This window comes from Drosophila montana, unplaced genomic scaffold (assembly GCF_035044405.1).
Source record: "Drosophila montana isolate Dmon_TW-CO22-7 unplaced genomic scaffold, ASM3504440v1 contig_3848_1, whole genome shotgun sequence".
Classification (NCBI taxonomy): domain Eukaryota; kingdom Metazoa; phylum Arthropoda; class Insecta; order Diptera; family Drosophilidae; genus Drosophila; species Drosophila montana.
The window spans coordinates 4,000,188-4,014,503 of NW_026998720.1; the positions used below are offsets into that span (position 1 = coordinate 4,000,188).

General features: G+C 37.9%; 2 protein-coding genes across 2 annotated transcripts; one reads left to right on the forward strand and one right to left on the reverse strand.

Moving 5' to 3' along the window:
* The first annotated feature begins 2,877 nt into the window (after window positions 1–2,877).
* Window positions 2,878–8,618, forward strand: LOC135438297 (acyl-CoA Delta-9 desaturase). Its single transcript, XM_064696569.1, has 5 exons — window positions 2,878–3,275; window positions 6,749–7,061; window positions 7,137–7,473; window positions 7,595–7,941; window positions 8,006–8,618. Exons 2-5 carry the CDS (start codon window positions 6,749–6,751, stop codon window positions 8,266–8,268), a joined length of 1,260 nt encoding a protein of 419 aa, XP_064552639.1. The 5' UTR covers window positions 2,878–3,275; the 3' UTR covers window positions 8,269–8,618.
* Window positions 8,619–10,974: 2,356 nt separating this feature from the next.
* On the reverse strand, window positions 10,975–13,990 carry LOC135438493 (uncharacterized). The gene is made up of 3 exons (XM_064696820.1): window positions 13,925–13,990; window positions 11,502–11,901; window positions 10,975–11,447 (listed from the first exon to the last, which is right to left on the reverse strand). Exons 1-3 carry the CDS (start codon window positions 13,988–13,990, stop codon window positions 10,975–10,977), a joined length of 939 nt encoding a protein of 312 aa, XP_064552890.1.
* Between the last annotated feature and the right edge of the window lie 326 nt (window positions 13,991–14,316).

Genomic DNA, 14,316 nt, shown 5'->3' on the forward strand with positions numbered 1-14,316 from the left:
GAGTGTAGTGTAGATGTATAAACGGCTTGGCTTGGCTGTTGCGAGAGTATGCTCAAGCACACTGTGTGCAACATTAGGCTGCCACTTGGCGACCTTCAGCTATTGCAGCAGCTTGCAATAGGACAGCGCAACGTGCGGGCCTTTTGACACCTAGAGATAGCCGGGCCCCGTCTGTCCGGATAGTAAACAATTTTAGTGGCCGACACTAAACAAAATTAGACACAACTCATTTCAACAATAAACATCTGACCGAAAACTGTAAACAGTTTTTTTTTTATTTCATATGTTTTTTTGTACTGCCGCGCCACAAGAAATAAGTACAAATAATTATTGGCCCAAAGCCTGTTCAGATTGTTTTGCCACAGTTGGAGGCCTCTGCTTGAGTCTTCGCGGACTTTTGTCACTTTGTGAGTGGCCAAATATTGACGCGGATTAAACAGTAATTAAGTTTGGTCATGAAATGCTTATTTTAGAACTGTAACTAGACCAAAAACCGCCAGCAAACTGTGAAGATTAAAGCAAAAAACGGGTCGACAGCTCAACAACTTGTGCTCTTCAGTCGTATTTGGACGGCAGAAACTATGTGGAAACGTCTCGAAAAAGCTGCGCGAAGACGACTTCAGTTTTAAAATTTTGTGTTAAAATAATTTTTTTTCTTTTTTTTGCAAACTGTATTTTTTGTATATCCATATTATCGATATTTGTGCTAAGAAATATATGTATTCATGTTCATGAATATGAATTCTAACTTCTTAAAAAAAACTAGATTAACCGTTTTATTTTGTATTACTTTTTCGATACTTATAGTAACATTTAAATATTTTATTAAACATTCTCTATTGAGTAGCTTAAATAACTAAGTCCTTGAGGCTACAGAGAAAAGGGGATCTGGAATGGATGAAATATGATTTAGCCAATGGCCAAAGTTCCCGAATAGTGTCAGATTGTTTGTATTTAAATAAAAATGAAAAATTACAATAACAATAAATATAAATAATAATATAACCATCGAGTAAATTTGTCCGCTCAAGAGGAGTCCTCGCCTTCTTGAGAAGGAATGGGTGTGGTCAGATTTATGATTTAAGAAAAAATTAGATAATAATCATAAGATAGAAATTAATTAAATTATAAATACAATAATGTAAATTAATTAACTTAATTTTGGAGACCTTTCCGTTTTAAATATTTTATTTGGGGGCTCGAGGTCCAGTCTTAATTTATTAAAATAAAAAGTTGAATATTTCTCCGATATACTTTGGCTGCATCTCGGCAACCGTCTTTAGTGCACTAACAACAAATAATAATAATAAAAAAACATTTAAAATATTAATAAATGAATTAATAATAAAAAAACAATAAAAATAAGAATCAGGCCAAAATTGAATGAAAATTAGATTAAAATAATAAATGATAAAAACTTACAGTAATATAAATAAAATAAAACTAAGTATTAAGCCAACTTAAGATAACAAAGTTAAGCAGGAAAACAAAAAATATAATAAAATAACAATAATAAATCAATAATAATAATGATAACCAAGCTAAAATTAGATAGCAATAATAACAATAAAACAATAAAAAATAAAATATACAAATAATATTAATAATCCGAACAATAATACATTAAAAATTAATATTGATAGTAATAATACATACTATAATACTTTTAAAAATAAGTATTATTAAAATCACAATAATAATATAAAAATAATAATTAAGTCAAAATAAGTCCACAATTGTGAAATAATAATATAAATAGTAATAATAACTAAGCAAAAATGAGATAACAACAAAAATAGAAATAATTAATAAAAAATAATAATAATACTTAGATAATAATAACAATATTAAAATAAAATATAAAAAATAATTAATAAATCGATGTTACATACAATTCTCTAGTAATTTATACAAAGATCAGAGTTCTATTAAAATTATATTGCATACTTAAAGAAAACCTGCAGCACATTATATGTGTGTATATTCAAGGCATAAAACATATTGAAAATTAAACATAGTCTTTAAAATTAGAATAGGTTGTTTGAGTCCAACACGCGCCCGCTTTCATGAGAGACGGCAATCGCATAGATGCGCAAATACATGTGTGCCACATAAAATTGAAGTAAATCAAGAATTTGAAGCGTCAAATGCTGCTATTAGCTAGTTGGTATGCATATGCATAAAAAGTAAATGAAATACGGCAAATGACAGCTAAAACAAGTTAAGCAGCCAACGCGCTCAACTTGACCGATAGGTGGATAGTGCATGACCTGCAGCTAAAACTGAAACCGAAACCGAAATTGCCGACCCTGTTGAGTAAGCCAAAGTCGCAGCGAGCAGATAAGAAGAGTCCACAAAAAAAAAACGAAAAAAAATATGTTGTTGGGCAACTCTGACGTGAGAGTCCGGGCCTGAAGAGGCCTACGTGAGTTCGGCCAAATAGACGAGACGTCGAGTGCATGGCTAAATGCTAATTTCATGACGGTTCACGGCTTCTGGCCCGCTCCACCCGCAACAACAACTGTTTTTCACGAAAACTCAATTGCGGTTACATACCATTTACTTAGCCGCTTTTATCTAAATCGGTTTACTTAATATTTTGCCCAAAATCAGCCTCAGCCACGCGTCGGGCATTAAGCCAAAATGAAAAAAAAAAACAAAAACAAAAATAAAAATAAAAATGAAAAAAAAATCACATAAGCGAGCCAACGCAACCGCTGCCCCGATCCCAGAGACAACGTTCGTCACAGCCCAAGAATTGCCAACGAGCCGTAGACAGAGCCGAGCCGAGCGGATGGCCGATTGTTCATAAAAATCGGCTTTAAAATTCGGTGTTGTTAACTATTTGAGGCACTGTTGTTCGTCAGCATCGGAGCACCAAAGCCGAACTCTCAGCTCTTCGACTTCGCTGTGGTAGATCGGGTGTGTGCGAATATATATACAAATATATATATATAAATCAATTTTGAACTAGCCTAGCTTAAAAACGCTCTGCGAGTCGTGCCGTACTATCATACGCCGTGCATTCTTTGCGGATCGTGGATGTGCCGTGTGTGTAGCCATATAAACAAATATCGAACATCCTTATAGGGATGCTTAACGAACTATTGAGTGCGTAGCTCGTAACTCATAATTGGTGTTTGGTGATAATTGAAAAGCAAATAATCTTTAAGCGAAGGAGCTCTTCAACACGAACGGAATTTACCTGTGCATCAAATATATATAAACATATATATTAACATATACATACATATCTCTAATCGAGTACAACAAAGGTGAGTGTATGCACAATGCAGAAATATTAGAACAATTCTAATGCAACAAAAGGATTTTACATATCGAAACCAAACAAAAAATGAAAATTTGTTTCTTTTTTTTTAATTTATTCGAGTTGAGTTTTATAAACATATAAAATTAGCTGAAATGTTTGCTCTTTAAACAATATTTAAGCAGCAGAACAAAAGGTTAAACGGAAATATTAAATTTATGCATAAATTTAAGCATAAGCATTTATTTCCTTATAATTGGCTGCGCTTCTTAAAATATTTGCGGAAGTAACAATAAAACAAAATAGAAGAAGAAGAATCATAAAACGCGTCAAGAAGCTATCAAAGAAGTTTCACAATCAGTCGCAACACAAAAAAACGTAAAACAAAAACTTAATTTCAATAAACAAATTCGAATCAAGCGAATCGATTTCGAGCAACAAATTGTTTTGTGAATCATCCACAAATAGGAAATCGCCGAGCAAAGATGACAACTATGGAGCGCGGATTACGCGTTAAGAAAGAGAATCAAATAATTAATAAATTAATAAGTGAGCAATCACGTAGCATTAATAACAAAAATTATGCTAGCCTTAAAAAAGCGTAGCTAAAGTCCGAATGGAATTCTATAAATTATGCAGATGAGCACCTATTTTTCATATCAAACGCACGATATATAAAGGGGTCAGCGGGGGGGACAACGGGTCGTATACGCAATGAGCAATTGCGCGATTGTTCTGGGGCGGCCCCTTTTAAAATATTTCATTTTTGAAATTCAATTTCTTTTGCGCACGCCGTATTTATGAATGCGACACAAGCCCAGCGTATGGCATATAGTATCGGTCCGTGTATAATGAATATTGATGCCACGCATAATGCGATCTGGGCATAGCTATAAAGACATTAGAGCTGACCATGCATATAGAACAGTGGCCGGCTAAAGTCACGTTCCACTCCCCAACTGTGACTGGTCACAGTCGCCGATTGCTATGCCAAAGGTGTCGTAAGTTGCGTCCGCTAAGCAAATCGATCAATGGACGTATGCACACAGTCATATCGAAAGATATAGATACAGCTACAGATACAGATACAGCTACAGCTACAGCTACAGATACAGATACATTCAGCACATTGAGCGTGGCTCTAAGATTTATTATTATTATTGCCATTGTGGCTGCAACGTGATTTTTGGTTGCTGTGCAAATGCAAAAGTAGCCAAATACCTATTAATACGATCCATTGATTTATAAACCTCAACCCAGAAAAAAAGAAAAGCAAAATACGAGCCGCAACTCAAGCGCAAACCTCAGGTTTGTGGCCAAACTTGTTGTCACAAGCTAGAACCTTGATCCCAAAGCATGTATCAAATATATTTATATATATATATATATAATATTATATTTATGCATACAGTCAGATATATGTATATAAACCAAACAAAAGCAGTTTTTTGAATAGGTAATCTGTTCTTGGTTATTTAACTATGCTAATAATTCCGGTAAGGATGGCTGCTTGCGATGTGCCTCATCTCAGATTGAAACAAGGTTGGCCAACTTCTTAACATATTATTGGCATTGATATTGCCCGAAACTTGTTTCGTTCGCATATAAATATATTGATAATATGCCGCACAGCGCATGTCAGTCAATGGCAAGCTGCGTTCTCTTCTAGAACCCACTCTTCGAGGTAGGCATTCAAATTCAGACTTTGTCTGGCCGATGCACTCGCTGACCCTGCTGCATGATATTGTTAATTTAATTAATTAATTCGCATTGGCTGCGAAGTTGCAAATGGCACAGGCCAAAGTTGCAGGTGACTGCTTACCTTGGGTCTTGTACAAAAAAAAAAAATATATATATATATATAAGTATAAATATATATATGGTATATCTGTAGCCAAGAAAATTGTAATCATTGCGTATGCATAATTGCGTATGTAATTTTTCGTAAATGTAAAACCGAAACGCTTCTGTTTTTCAATGTCAAGGGTTTTTTGGTATTTGTTTTTTATTTTGGCGAAATATTCAATTGTTGGCTTTTGCGCACCTGTAATTCAATTTGCGATTAAGTGGCTGCGGCTTTAACTTGACATTGGAGCCGTGTCGAGTTATTGACTTGAAAACTGGGCACGAGTTTCAGTTGAGAAAAAACAAAAAAACAAAATCAAATAAGAACAATTTTTCGCGTTTCAAATGTGGCTATAAACAGCATGCATATGCTATGAGGTCAACCGGTTGTCGATTCTAAAGAAGCTGCCAACTGTCTGCCAATGCCAGATGCCTCCCCTCTAACTCTCCTCTAGCTCCCCTGGCCAACCAGCCAGCCAGCCAGCCAGCCAGGCAACAAGCCAGTCAAGCGTTTAAGCCCAAAATCACACAAGCACTTGAGAACAAGTCGGGTAGCTGGCTGCAGCTGGCCATGTTGCATGCTGCGCGCGGCACACATTGCAACTGCAATTATCAATTCAATTTTAACAACAAATTCTCACACGGCCAATGTCAGCGAGTCTTGAATATTTAAGTGGCCAAGTGCTTTGGGCCAAGTGCCTCAGATGCAGCCAAGCCAAGCAAATGCAACATGCCGTGCAGCACAAAAGACGTCACAATCTCGGTGCCTGCTTTTTGCTGTTGTTGCGAAGATAGCTCGAGTGTGGTGCGAAGGTGTCAGGTATCGAATCGAACACCACGTGGCGTATGCGCAATGTCTAATTAAAGCTGAACTTTGCATTGTTTTGCCTAATAACAAATGTGCCTCACGGCCGAGTACTAATTAAAAACGAATTCATTACAATAACGAATTCTAATGGAATTTGTAGCTAGCACTTAGTTTAGTTAGCTTACCTACCCCAAGGTAATTTACATTTAAATTGTACGCATTTCGTTTATGTAGATGATATGCATATTAATATGAGTTTATGAAAGATGGTTTTTTGCTATAGAAACTAATTCAATTCGAAATGGATTATTGATTGCTCGTTGAAGCCAACAGAATTGTGCTTAAATGTTGCTGTTTTATTTTTTTTATTTTATTCATTTCTTATGCGTTGCTCTTTGTTTTCAATTTGTGTCGATTTGCTTCCGGTTCGCTTTTTGGCTTGACTTTGTATCGGTTTTTTGAGTAGCAGCTCAAGTAGCTCAACTACCGAAGGTCGTTGGTAATGAGGCAGCTGAGTTAAGCTGGTCCATAATTAGCCGAGCGGCTCTAAGGCGGGTGGCAGGTTGTAGGCATGGTGGGGGGTGGGCCTGTGGGTTGCCATTTATGAAGAAAGCCAAGAAACATGCTCCGCATAGCAAATGAGGCTGCTTTGCATCTGAAAGCTGCACACACACACATACACACACGCGAATACATAATAGAGCTGTCAACAACTGGCTCTGACAGGCCATTAATAAGGAAGCAAACTATGTAGATGATTCATTTCTATTCCGTAAACATACAGACCACCATAAATACTGAGCTGTTCGCTGTTTGATCTTTTGCAGATGGCACCGAACATAATAGGCAGCACCTTCATTTTGGCCGAGACGGCCATTGCCGACACCAACAACAACAAGATGTCAACAACAACAACAACAACGACCGCAGCTGCACCTGTAAAGGCAGCGCCCGCCAAGCTGGCAAGCCCTGTGCCAGCTGCCACTCCCCAAACGGATGCAAAGCAGGCAGCAGCGGCAAAGCCCTTCAAGGCCCAAATTGTGTATCACAACATAGTGCTCTTCATAATCTTGCACTCGATGGCACTGTATGGACTCTATTTGATACCAGCCGAGGGCGCTTACCTCGAGATACTGCCCAGTGAGTGGCCGCTGAGCCTGTTAGCCGGTCATGCAGGTCAACTAGACCACTAATTGGTTGTTCTGTCTATTCCAGTTTATCTGTTCACGTTCTTGGGCGGCTTGGGCATAACCGCCGGCGTGCATCGGTTGTGGTCGCACAAGGCCTACAAGGCGAAGATGCCACTGCGAATCTTTCTGATGCTGTGCCAGTCGTTGGCCTTCCAGAACAGCATCTGGGAATGGACGCGGGATCATCGCGTGCATCACAAGTTCACCGATACAAATGCCGATCCACACAATTCGCGACGCGGCTTCTTCTTTGCCCACATGGGCTGGCTGATGTGCAAGAAGCATCCCGATGTTGGCAGCAAGGGCAAACAGATTGATATGAGCGACATTGAGGCCGATCCCGTTGTGATGTTCCAGAAGAAGTGAGCTCCAGCTGCCGGCTAAGTTTGAATGTGCAGGATTCTAACTTTCTCTCTCTCTCTCTCTCTCTCTCTCTCTCTCTCTCTCTCTCTCTTGTTTCCTTCTATCACACCCAACTATTAGATACTATTTTGTTGTGATGCCAATTTGCTGTTTTGTTCTGCCCATGCTGTTGCCATACTATCTGATGGGCTCCTCGTTGAAGGTGTGCTTCTTCAGCTGCTCCATGCTGCGCTATTGCCTGTCTCTGCACGGCACCTGGCTGGTGAACAGTGCGGCCCATTTCTACGGCATGAAGCCGTACGATGTGAACATTAGCTCCGTCAACTCCAGACTGGTCTCAAACATCACCTTCGGCGAGGGCTGGCATAACTATCATCATGTCTTCCCCTGGGACTACAAAGCAGCTGAGCTGGGCACCTACAACGGCAACTGGACCACGGCCTTTATCGATCTGATGGCCAAGATAGGTAAGTAATTGGCCAAGCCGTATTAAGCCTAGCGATCTTATGCCACAATATTCTCTCAATATAGGCCAAGCCTATGATCTGAAGTTCGTCTCCAAGGAAATGGTCTATAAGAGGGTCATGCGCACCGGCGATGGCACCCACATTGCCGCCATGCTGGATGCCAATAATAATAACAGCAGCGAAGTGCCCACAAATGAGCTGGTGATGCATTTGGATCATGATCTGGAGGAGAATGTCATCTGGGGCTGGGATGATAAAGACATCAGCGAGGAGGATCGCAAAGGCGCCTCAATTGTGAACAGTGTCCTAGAGAGTAAACAGGATTAGAATAAAAAAATGTTAATGATTGCGTCTCTGATGCGTTAAATGCCCCTAACAAATTGATAATTATGCGTGCCTCTCAATGGTTTTGAAAATTGGGACTTTTAACATTTCACAATAATATTCATATAATTGTCCATGCCCCAAACATGGTGTTGGTTACAAGCTTACAACAAATTTCACCAGAGAGTCCGCTTCAAGTCGAACTGTTTATGCGGCTCAGCAGCGCATCGGGCGCAATGAAAGAAATGGCTTCAATTCCAAAAAAAAACAAAAACAAAACAACAAACAAACCGGAACATATTCGAGATAAGTCCAAATTTGTAAAAAAACAAAAAACAACTAACAAAAGCAGCTCTTTTTTAACGGTTTTTTTTACCACTTTATTACATACAAATATTGTTCTATGATGAGCACTTGACCCTATAAATATTGTAACATATATGTTTTAATGACGCAAGAGGTTCTAGAGTTAACTGTACTTAATAAGGTTTACCTATTAAGTCTCGTAATTCTCGATTGGAGAGTGTAAATTGTTTTTAGTTATTAGGTGTGTAGGATATTAAGCATTAAGACTATTGTATATTTAATCACAACAATTGTAGAAGAACAAAATTCGAAAAACAAATCGCTAAAATTCCAAAAAAAGAAAAAATATCAAAAAAAAAAAATATATATAACGCTGTCTTTCGTGTTACACTTAGTCACGGGATTTAGGCACAGTCTGGCAATGAAATAAAACGGTTTTCTTTTTGCACATTTACAGGAAACTCTAAGAATATTTTCTTCAAAGAGCCCTGTACTAGGTGGTCAAATGGTAAAGATCCCTAAGATCCCCTTATGTGAATCCCAGAACAGCATGAAGAGTAGAGTCACATCTGTTTCAAAATCGATAGCTCCTTAGATAACCTCCTCGTTTGTCGAGAATCGATAATCGATTTGTGAGCATATCCATCTATCTATTAAAAAAGCTGTAGACATCCAGATTGGTCTCTAACTTACAGTAGAAGTATACACAGATAAAAGATATTTTATTTTATGGAAGTCTTCATACTTAAATTAAAAATTTGAAAATACTTATATTTTAATTACATCTGTTTGTGCCATCAATTAAATAATTAAGGAATCATACATGTAGAAAATATTCAAGATTGAGATTTTACCAAGGCAAAGCAGCTGCAGAAAACAGCTGAGCTTTAAAAAATGAAGGGTATCTGCTGGTCGTGCACTCTGCTGCTTATGTATTACAGTTAGAATCGCATTAGGCAGGCATTATAATTATTATTAATAATTTTTTTTTTTTCAGGTTTTGCTTGAACCTTGTTCGTGGTTTCTTTTTGGTTGATTGGGAAGTACCAATAGCTTAAGTGTCATTGTTGTTGTTTTTGTTGTCATTGTTGTAGTTATTGCTAATGTTGTTGTTGTTGCTGTTGTTTATAAAACTAGTTGTCTTTGTGTTGTTGCTTTAGACGCGCGTGCACCCATACATTTTTAATGAGCTGCGCAAAAAAAAAAAACTAAAACTCGCATATTTATCATTTAAAGGTCTTATTGAGTTTTAGAAAATGTATTTTTAGAACTGACGCAAAAATATTCAACTGTGTGTTGGACTTAACATAAATAAATAATTAAACAAAAACCTAAATTTTATAATTTAATTAACATTCTAGCCATAAATTTGTATTTAACAATTTTTTAAAGTTTGCGCAAGCTGTTAAAACAATTCCGTTTTGAATATTATTTTTTGATTGAGCCACTCTTACTAACCTGTATATAAAATTTGTTCCGCCTTTGCTTTGATTAAAAACAATTTGTCTTTGCCGTGCTTGGGTATACTCCTTATATGGATTTTAGTATATAGGTTAGATTTATAACAATTTTAATTATCACAATATTTTCTTATATAATCTCAACTCTAGATGTTAGCGGAATTTGCGCTAGGATGATAGTAGTAGAACATGAGTTTTATATGTAATTTGATTATTATTAACTATTAATGTTGCTTCCCAACCAAAGAATTTAGCTGTTTATAATTAAAATTAAATTATGTGCGGCTCCTTTTGAACCTATTTCTATCTATTTTAAACGTACATACCTTTCAAAACATATTATTATTCATTTTTTAAAGAAAGCTACTAAATTAGTAAGTCGGCTAGTTGTATGCTATAGAGGTCCGATCGAAATTATAATTGTTAAGATAATTGAGACAATTGAAATTCACGTTTAAGCCAAATTAATTATTGATTAATTGTCAATTTGTAGATTGTATGCCAAAAACATGGACCCTTTGCCCATCCATATTTGGCCTTAAAACTGGGTTCATTTCCTTTTTTTAATTAAATTAAATTTTTTTCCTCTTCCTAATATAATAATACTATAATAAATGTTACCTTAAATAACGTTAAGGCTTTTAAAAATTAAAAAAAATAATCAAAACTATTTTCAATATCCAAACTTTTTTGAATGTCCAAACATTATAAGCACTTAAGTAAATTATAGAAAAATAATGTTCGCTTCGCACAGCATTTATTTATTTTTCTTTTTCGCGATTCGAGTTTCAGGGTCAAGAAAATTGAAATTCTTGACTCGAACCGGCTTGGTTCGCCAAAAAAACGATGCAGCTAAGTTAACTAAAGTCATAGGACAAGAGACAGCCTTTATTGGAAGAGCATTGGAATCATACAACACATAAAACTAAATTACATTTTTGGATCAGTGAAAGCCATCGGTATAGCCATAGCTGATGTGCTGCGGCTGGTTGCTCGCGCTGGAGGCAGAGGCCGAGGCGTAGGCATAGAGCATGGCGGCCAAAAAGGCGCCGTTGTTCATGAAGAGCGATAGGATTGTGGCCATTTTGAGTGTGGGCAGGACAAACGGCAACAGGCTGGCCAGGAGTATGGCGGGCAGCACCAGTATGGGCACAGCCACCTGCAACATTGTTGTCTTATAGGATTGCTTCTTCTTGCGCTTATTGAGCAGTCCACCACCGCCGCCGCCCTCGCCCGCATGAATGCCGGCACCCAAGCCGCCCTGCTGCTTGGAGTCACCCTCCGGCTCTGGCTCGTATGCCTCCACGCTGGCGCTGGTGCCGCCAACGCCGCCGGCCATGGAAGGCAGATTCATAAGATTCAGCTGCAGCTCCTCGGTGTCGCGTCGGCGTGCGCGACCCAATCGGGATTTGATGGCTAGAAGACACAGACATTGTCAGCGGCAGAAACTCTCTTAGGGCTGAAACTCACCCTTCTTTAGGCTAAATTTGAGCTTGTTCTCTTTGCTAGGCACAATCTTGACCAGCATGCCGGGCAGAAAGTGCAGCTTGATGTCGCGATTCTTGAAGAAGCGCTGAAAGTTCTGCACCAGACGCTGGTTCAACTCCTTCTCCGACATTTCCTGATACTTTTGCGTTATCAGGCTGCCCAGCTGCGTTTCCTGGCCAAAGAACTGATCCATAAAATCTCTGGTCATATTGCCCGTCTGTGGCAGCTGTTTGCGCTCCTCAAGTTTCTGCAGCACAAACAACTTGGTGCAGCGCAACATGCTGCTCTCATGCAGACACTCGTAGATGCGCATCGGTATGGAAGAGCCATAGTTTCGTGTCACGCAATTTGAATTTGTGGCATCACAGGTTTTAAACGCGCGCTGCAAAGTATTTAACATTAAAATTAAGCGGTGCGCTAGTGTGTGTGTGTGTAGCATAAGTTAGCATAAGTAACAAAAAAGTTAACAAAATCATAAAACGTGGTTGCAAGTCGATTCCAGAGATCAGTTCGAGTTCAAAAAGGTATAACTTTCCAAAATCTGACCATTTTTAGCCGGAAAAAAACGAAAAATATTCAAAATTATAACGGCATTTTTTCGCGTTTTTTAAATCGCTGTATCTCGGCCAAATAAGCCCCGATCTTGGAAAGATTGGTCTCGTTCGACTCATGGTCACAGCCATTTTCAGTCAACATCGTAATTTTTGCAAAAAACATAGTAGTTTTTCTCAAATTGGGCCATTTCTTAGAATTCAGATTTTTTGGTGTCAATCGATAGTCGGGATCCGTACGAGAAGAAAGAGGTATATCATTTCGAAATCGGACATATGGTACCCGGGATATTTCAATTTTAATTTTAATTTCAAAAACGTATTATGTAGACAGCACGAAAGTATGCAGTACTACTAAAATTCTGCTAAAACCCGCTACAAACGGCTATAAATAGCTATAAATGGCTATAAAGCTCCTGCAAAAGGCTGTTAAGTTTAGATGCACTTAACGCGCTTTTATTGCAGCGAAAAGAAAATTTCAGGCAGCTATCTTATTGATGCAGCTAAGCAAATTATACTGTATATGTGTTCTGTCAGGCTCGTAGCTGCAAAAATGTTCATATTTGAAAAACAATAAGGTTTTCATACAAAAGAAAACTTATCAATAGTACATATATCGATTCTGATAAAAAGCTGCCTATATATTAAACACAAGTTGCAGATTGTAATTTCGGAGTTTAATTTAGTTAAACAGAAAAAGAACAAAATCCTCAAAAACACAACTGATTAAGTACTTTATGGGCTGTTATTATGTACTAAATGAAATTATTATGAGACACAATAAACAAAGCAACTCTCGGCAAGATTAGATATAAGCGGGAAAGTAAGAATATCTTCGGCACGCCGAAAATGTAATAAGCTTGTAGACAGTTTGGCTTACGGTGTTGCAAATCACTGGGATCATGGAAAACAGAATATTTTGCATACAAAACGATTTTTACTATAGAGCCATATAACATTGTAGTGCGATCTTGATAAGACTCGGCGCAAGTCCTATGGCAGCTATATGAAATAGTGGTCTGATCCGGTCGGTTCCGACACATGTAATGCCGGCAACAGAAAGACGGGCCTATGTAAAGTTTTAAGAGACTAGTTCTCATAGACAGGGACAGACGGACGCATGGACAGACGGACATTGTTATATCAACTTGGCTGTTATTGCTGATCTATCTGAATATATCAACTTTTGGGGTCAGAGATGTCTCCTTCTATGCGTTACACATTTCTAAAAGGGTATAAAATAACCTAAATGCATAAACAAAAGACATGCAAGAGCGCCTCCATAGGCAGTAATTTTATGCCAATTTCTATGAATACCATGTAAGTTAACTGCGCCATCTATGATCTATGATAAATAGAATTCAGTGCAACTTAAAAAAGTCGAGGTTACTATGAAATCGATTCACTTTTAGGAAAAAAAATAAATTAAGTTAACTGCCGTTTTAGGATAGCTGCCTCTAATGCCTGTGCAAAGTACTCGAGGCAGCTAAGCAAATTATACTGTATATATATATTCTATAGCTGCTATAGTTTATACTTGCTGAACTTTAGTTTTCTTGTTTAAAAGGTCAGCTTTCTTTTTATTTATACTCTAATCGAATGTAGTAATTAAGAGCCTAATCTTGATTCTAAGAAATCTATATGATCTTCACAATATATATACCACTATATCATTTTGTTTCTATAACAACAATCGGTCGTAAATTTTGTTGGACCTGAACACCACTATATAAATAATTATCATGTCGGCTATCTGCTTGTCAGGGTATTCTTTGACCACCCGAACTGTCCCTTTTAGTTAGACAATTATTTTTAGTAATTTATTATTTATATGTCTGTTAAATTATTTTTTACCCAGTCTATAGCCTGCACGAGACCAACTCCCAGCAGGATATGCACAGCAGTTAATGTAGCGCGCATTTTAAGATATTTTTCGTTTTAAGCCAACTTTTAATCTCGATCTGGGCACAACTGCACGAGAGCAGCAACAGCTTTGAACTGAATGCAGCGCCCAGATCGGAGTCGCCACCAATCCTGTCCAGCTCTCTTGATCAGCTGCCGCTTTCGTCTGGCCAACTGGTTTGCTCGAGCTCAGCGCTCAGATTTAGTTTAGCGGGTCAAATCGGCTGCTGCCGCTGGCTTTTTGCTTTGGCATTGACTTTGGCATCGGCATCGGCATCGGCTTGTTGGCCCATTTGGCTGACTTATTTATGGCCGCCCCAATTGTTGGTCGCACAAATTTCAAT

What these genes read in the sequence shown, in the direction of transcription:
- LOC135438297 (XM_064696569.1), top strand. Translation starts at nt 6,749, where the DNA reads ATGGCACCGAACATAATAGGCAGCACCTTCATTTTGGCCGAGACGGCC. An exon ending in GTTGTGATGTTCCAGAAGAA is followed by an intron (nt 7,474 to 7,594) that starts GTGAGCTCCAGC and finishes CCCAACTATTAG; the next exon opens with ATACTATTTTGTTGTGATGC. An exon ending in CGATCTGATGGCCAAGATAG is followed by an intron (nt 7,942 to 8,005) that starts GTAAGTAATTGG and finishes CTCTCAATATAG; the next exon opens with GCCAAGCCTATGATCTGAAG.
- LOC135438493 (XM_064696820.1), bottom strand. Translation starts at nt 13,990, where the DNA reads ATGCGCGCTACATTAACTGCTGTGCATATCCTGCTGGGAGTTGGTCTC. An exon ending in TCGTGCAGGCTATAGACTGG is followed by an intron (nt 11,902 to 13,924) that starts GTAAAAAATAAT and finishes AATACTTTGCAG; the next exon opens with CGCGCGTTTAAAACCTGTGA. An exon ending in CAAATTTAGCCTAAAGAAGG is followed by an intron (nt 11,448 to 11,501) that starts GTGAGTTTCAGC and finishes TGTGTCTTCTAG; the next exon opens with CCATCAAATCCCGATTGGGT.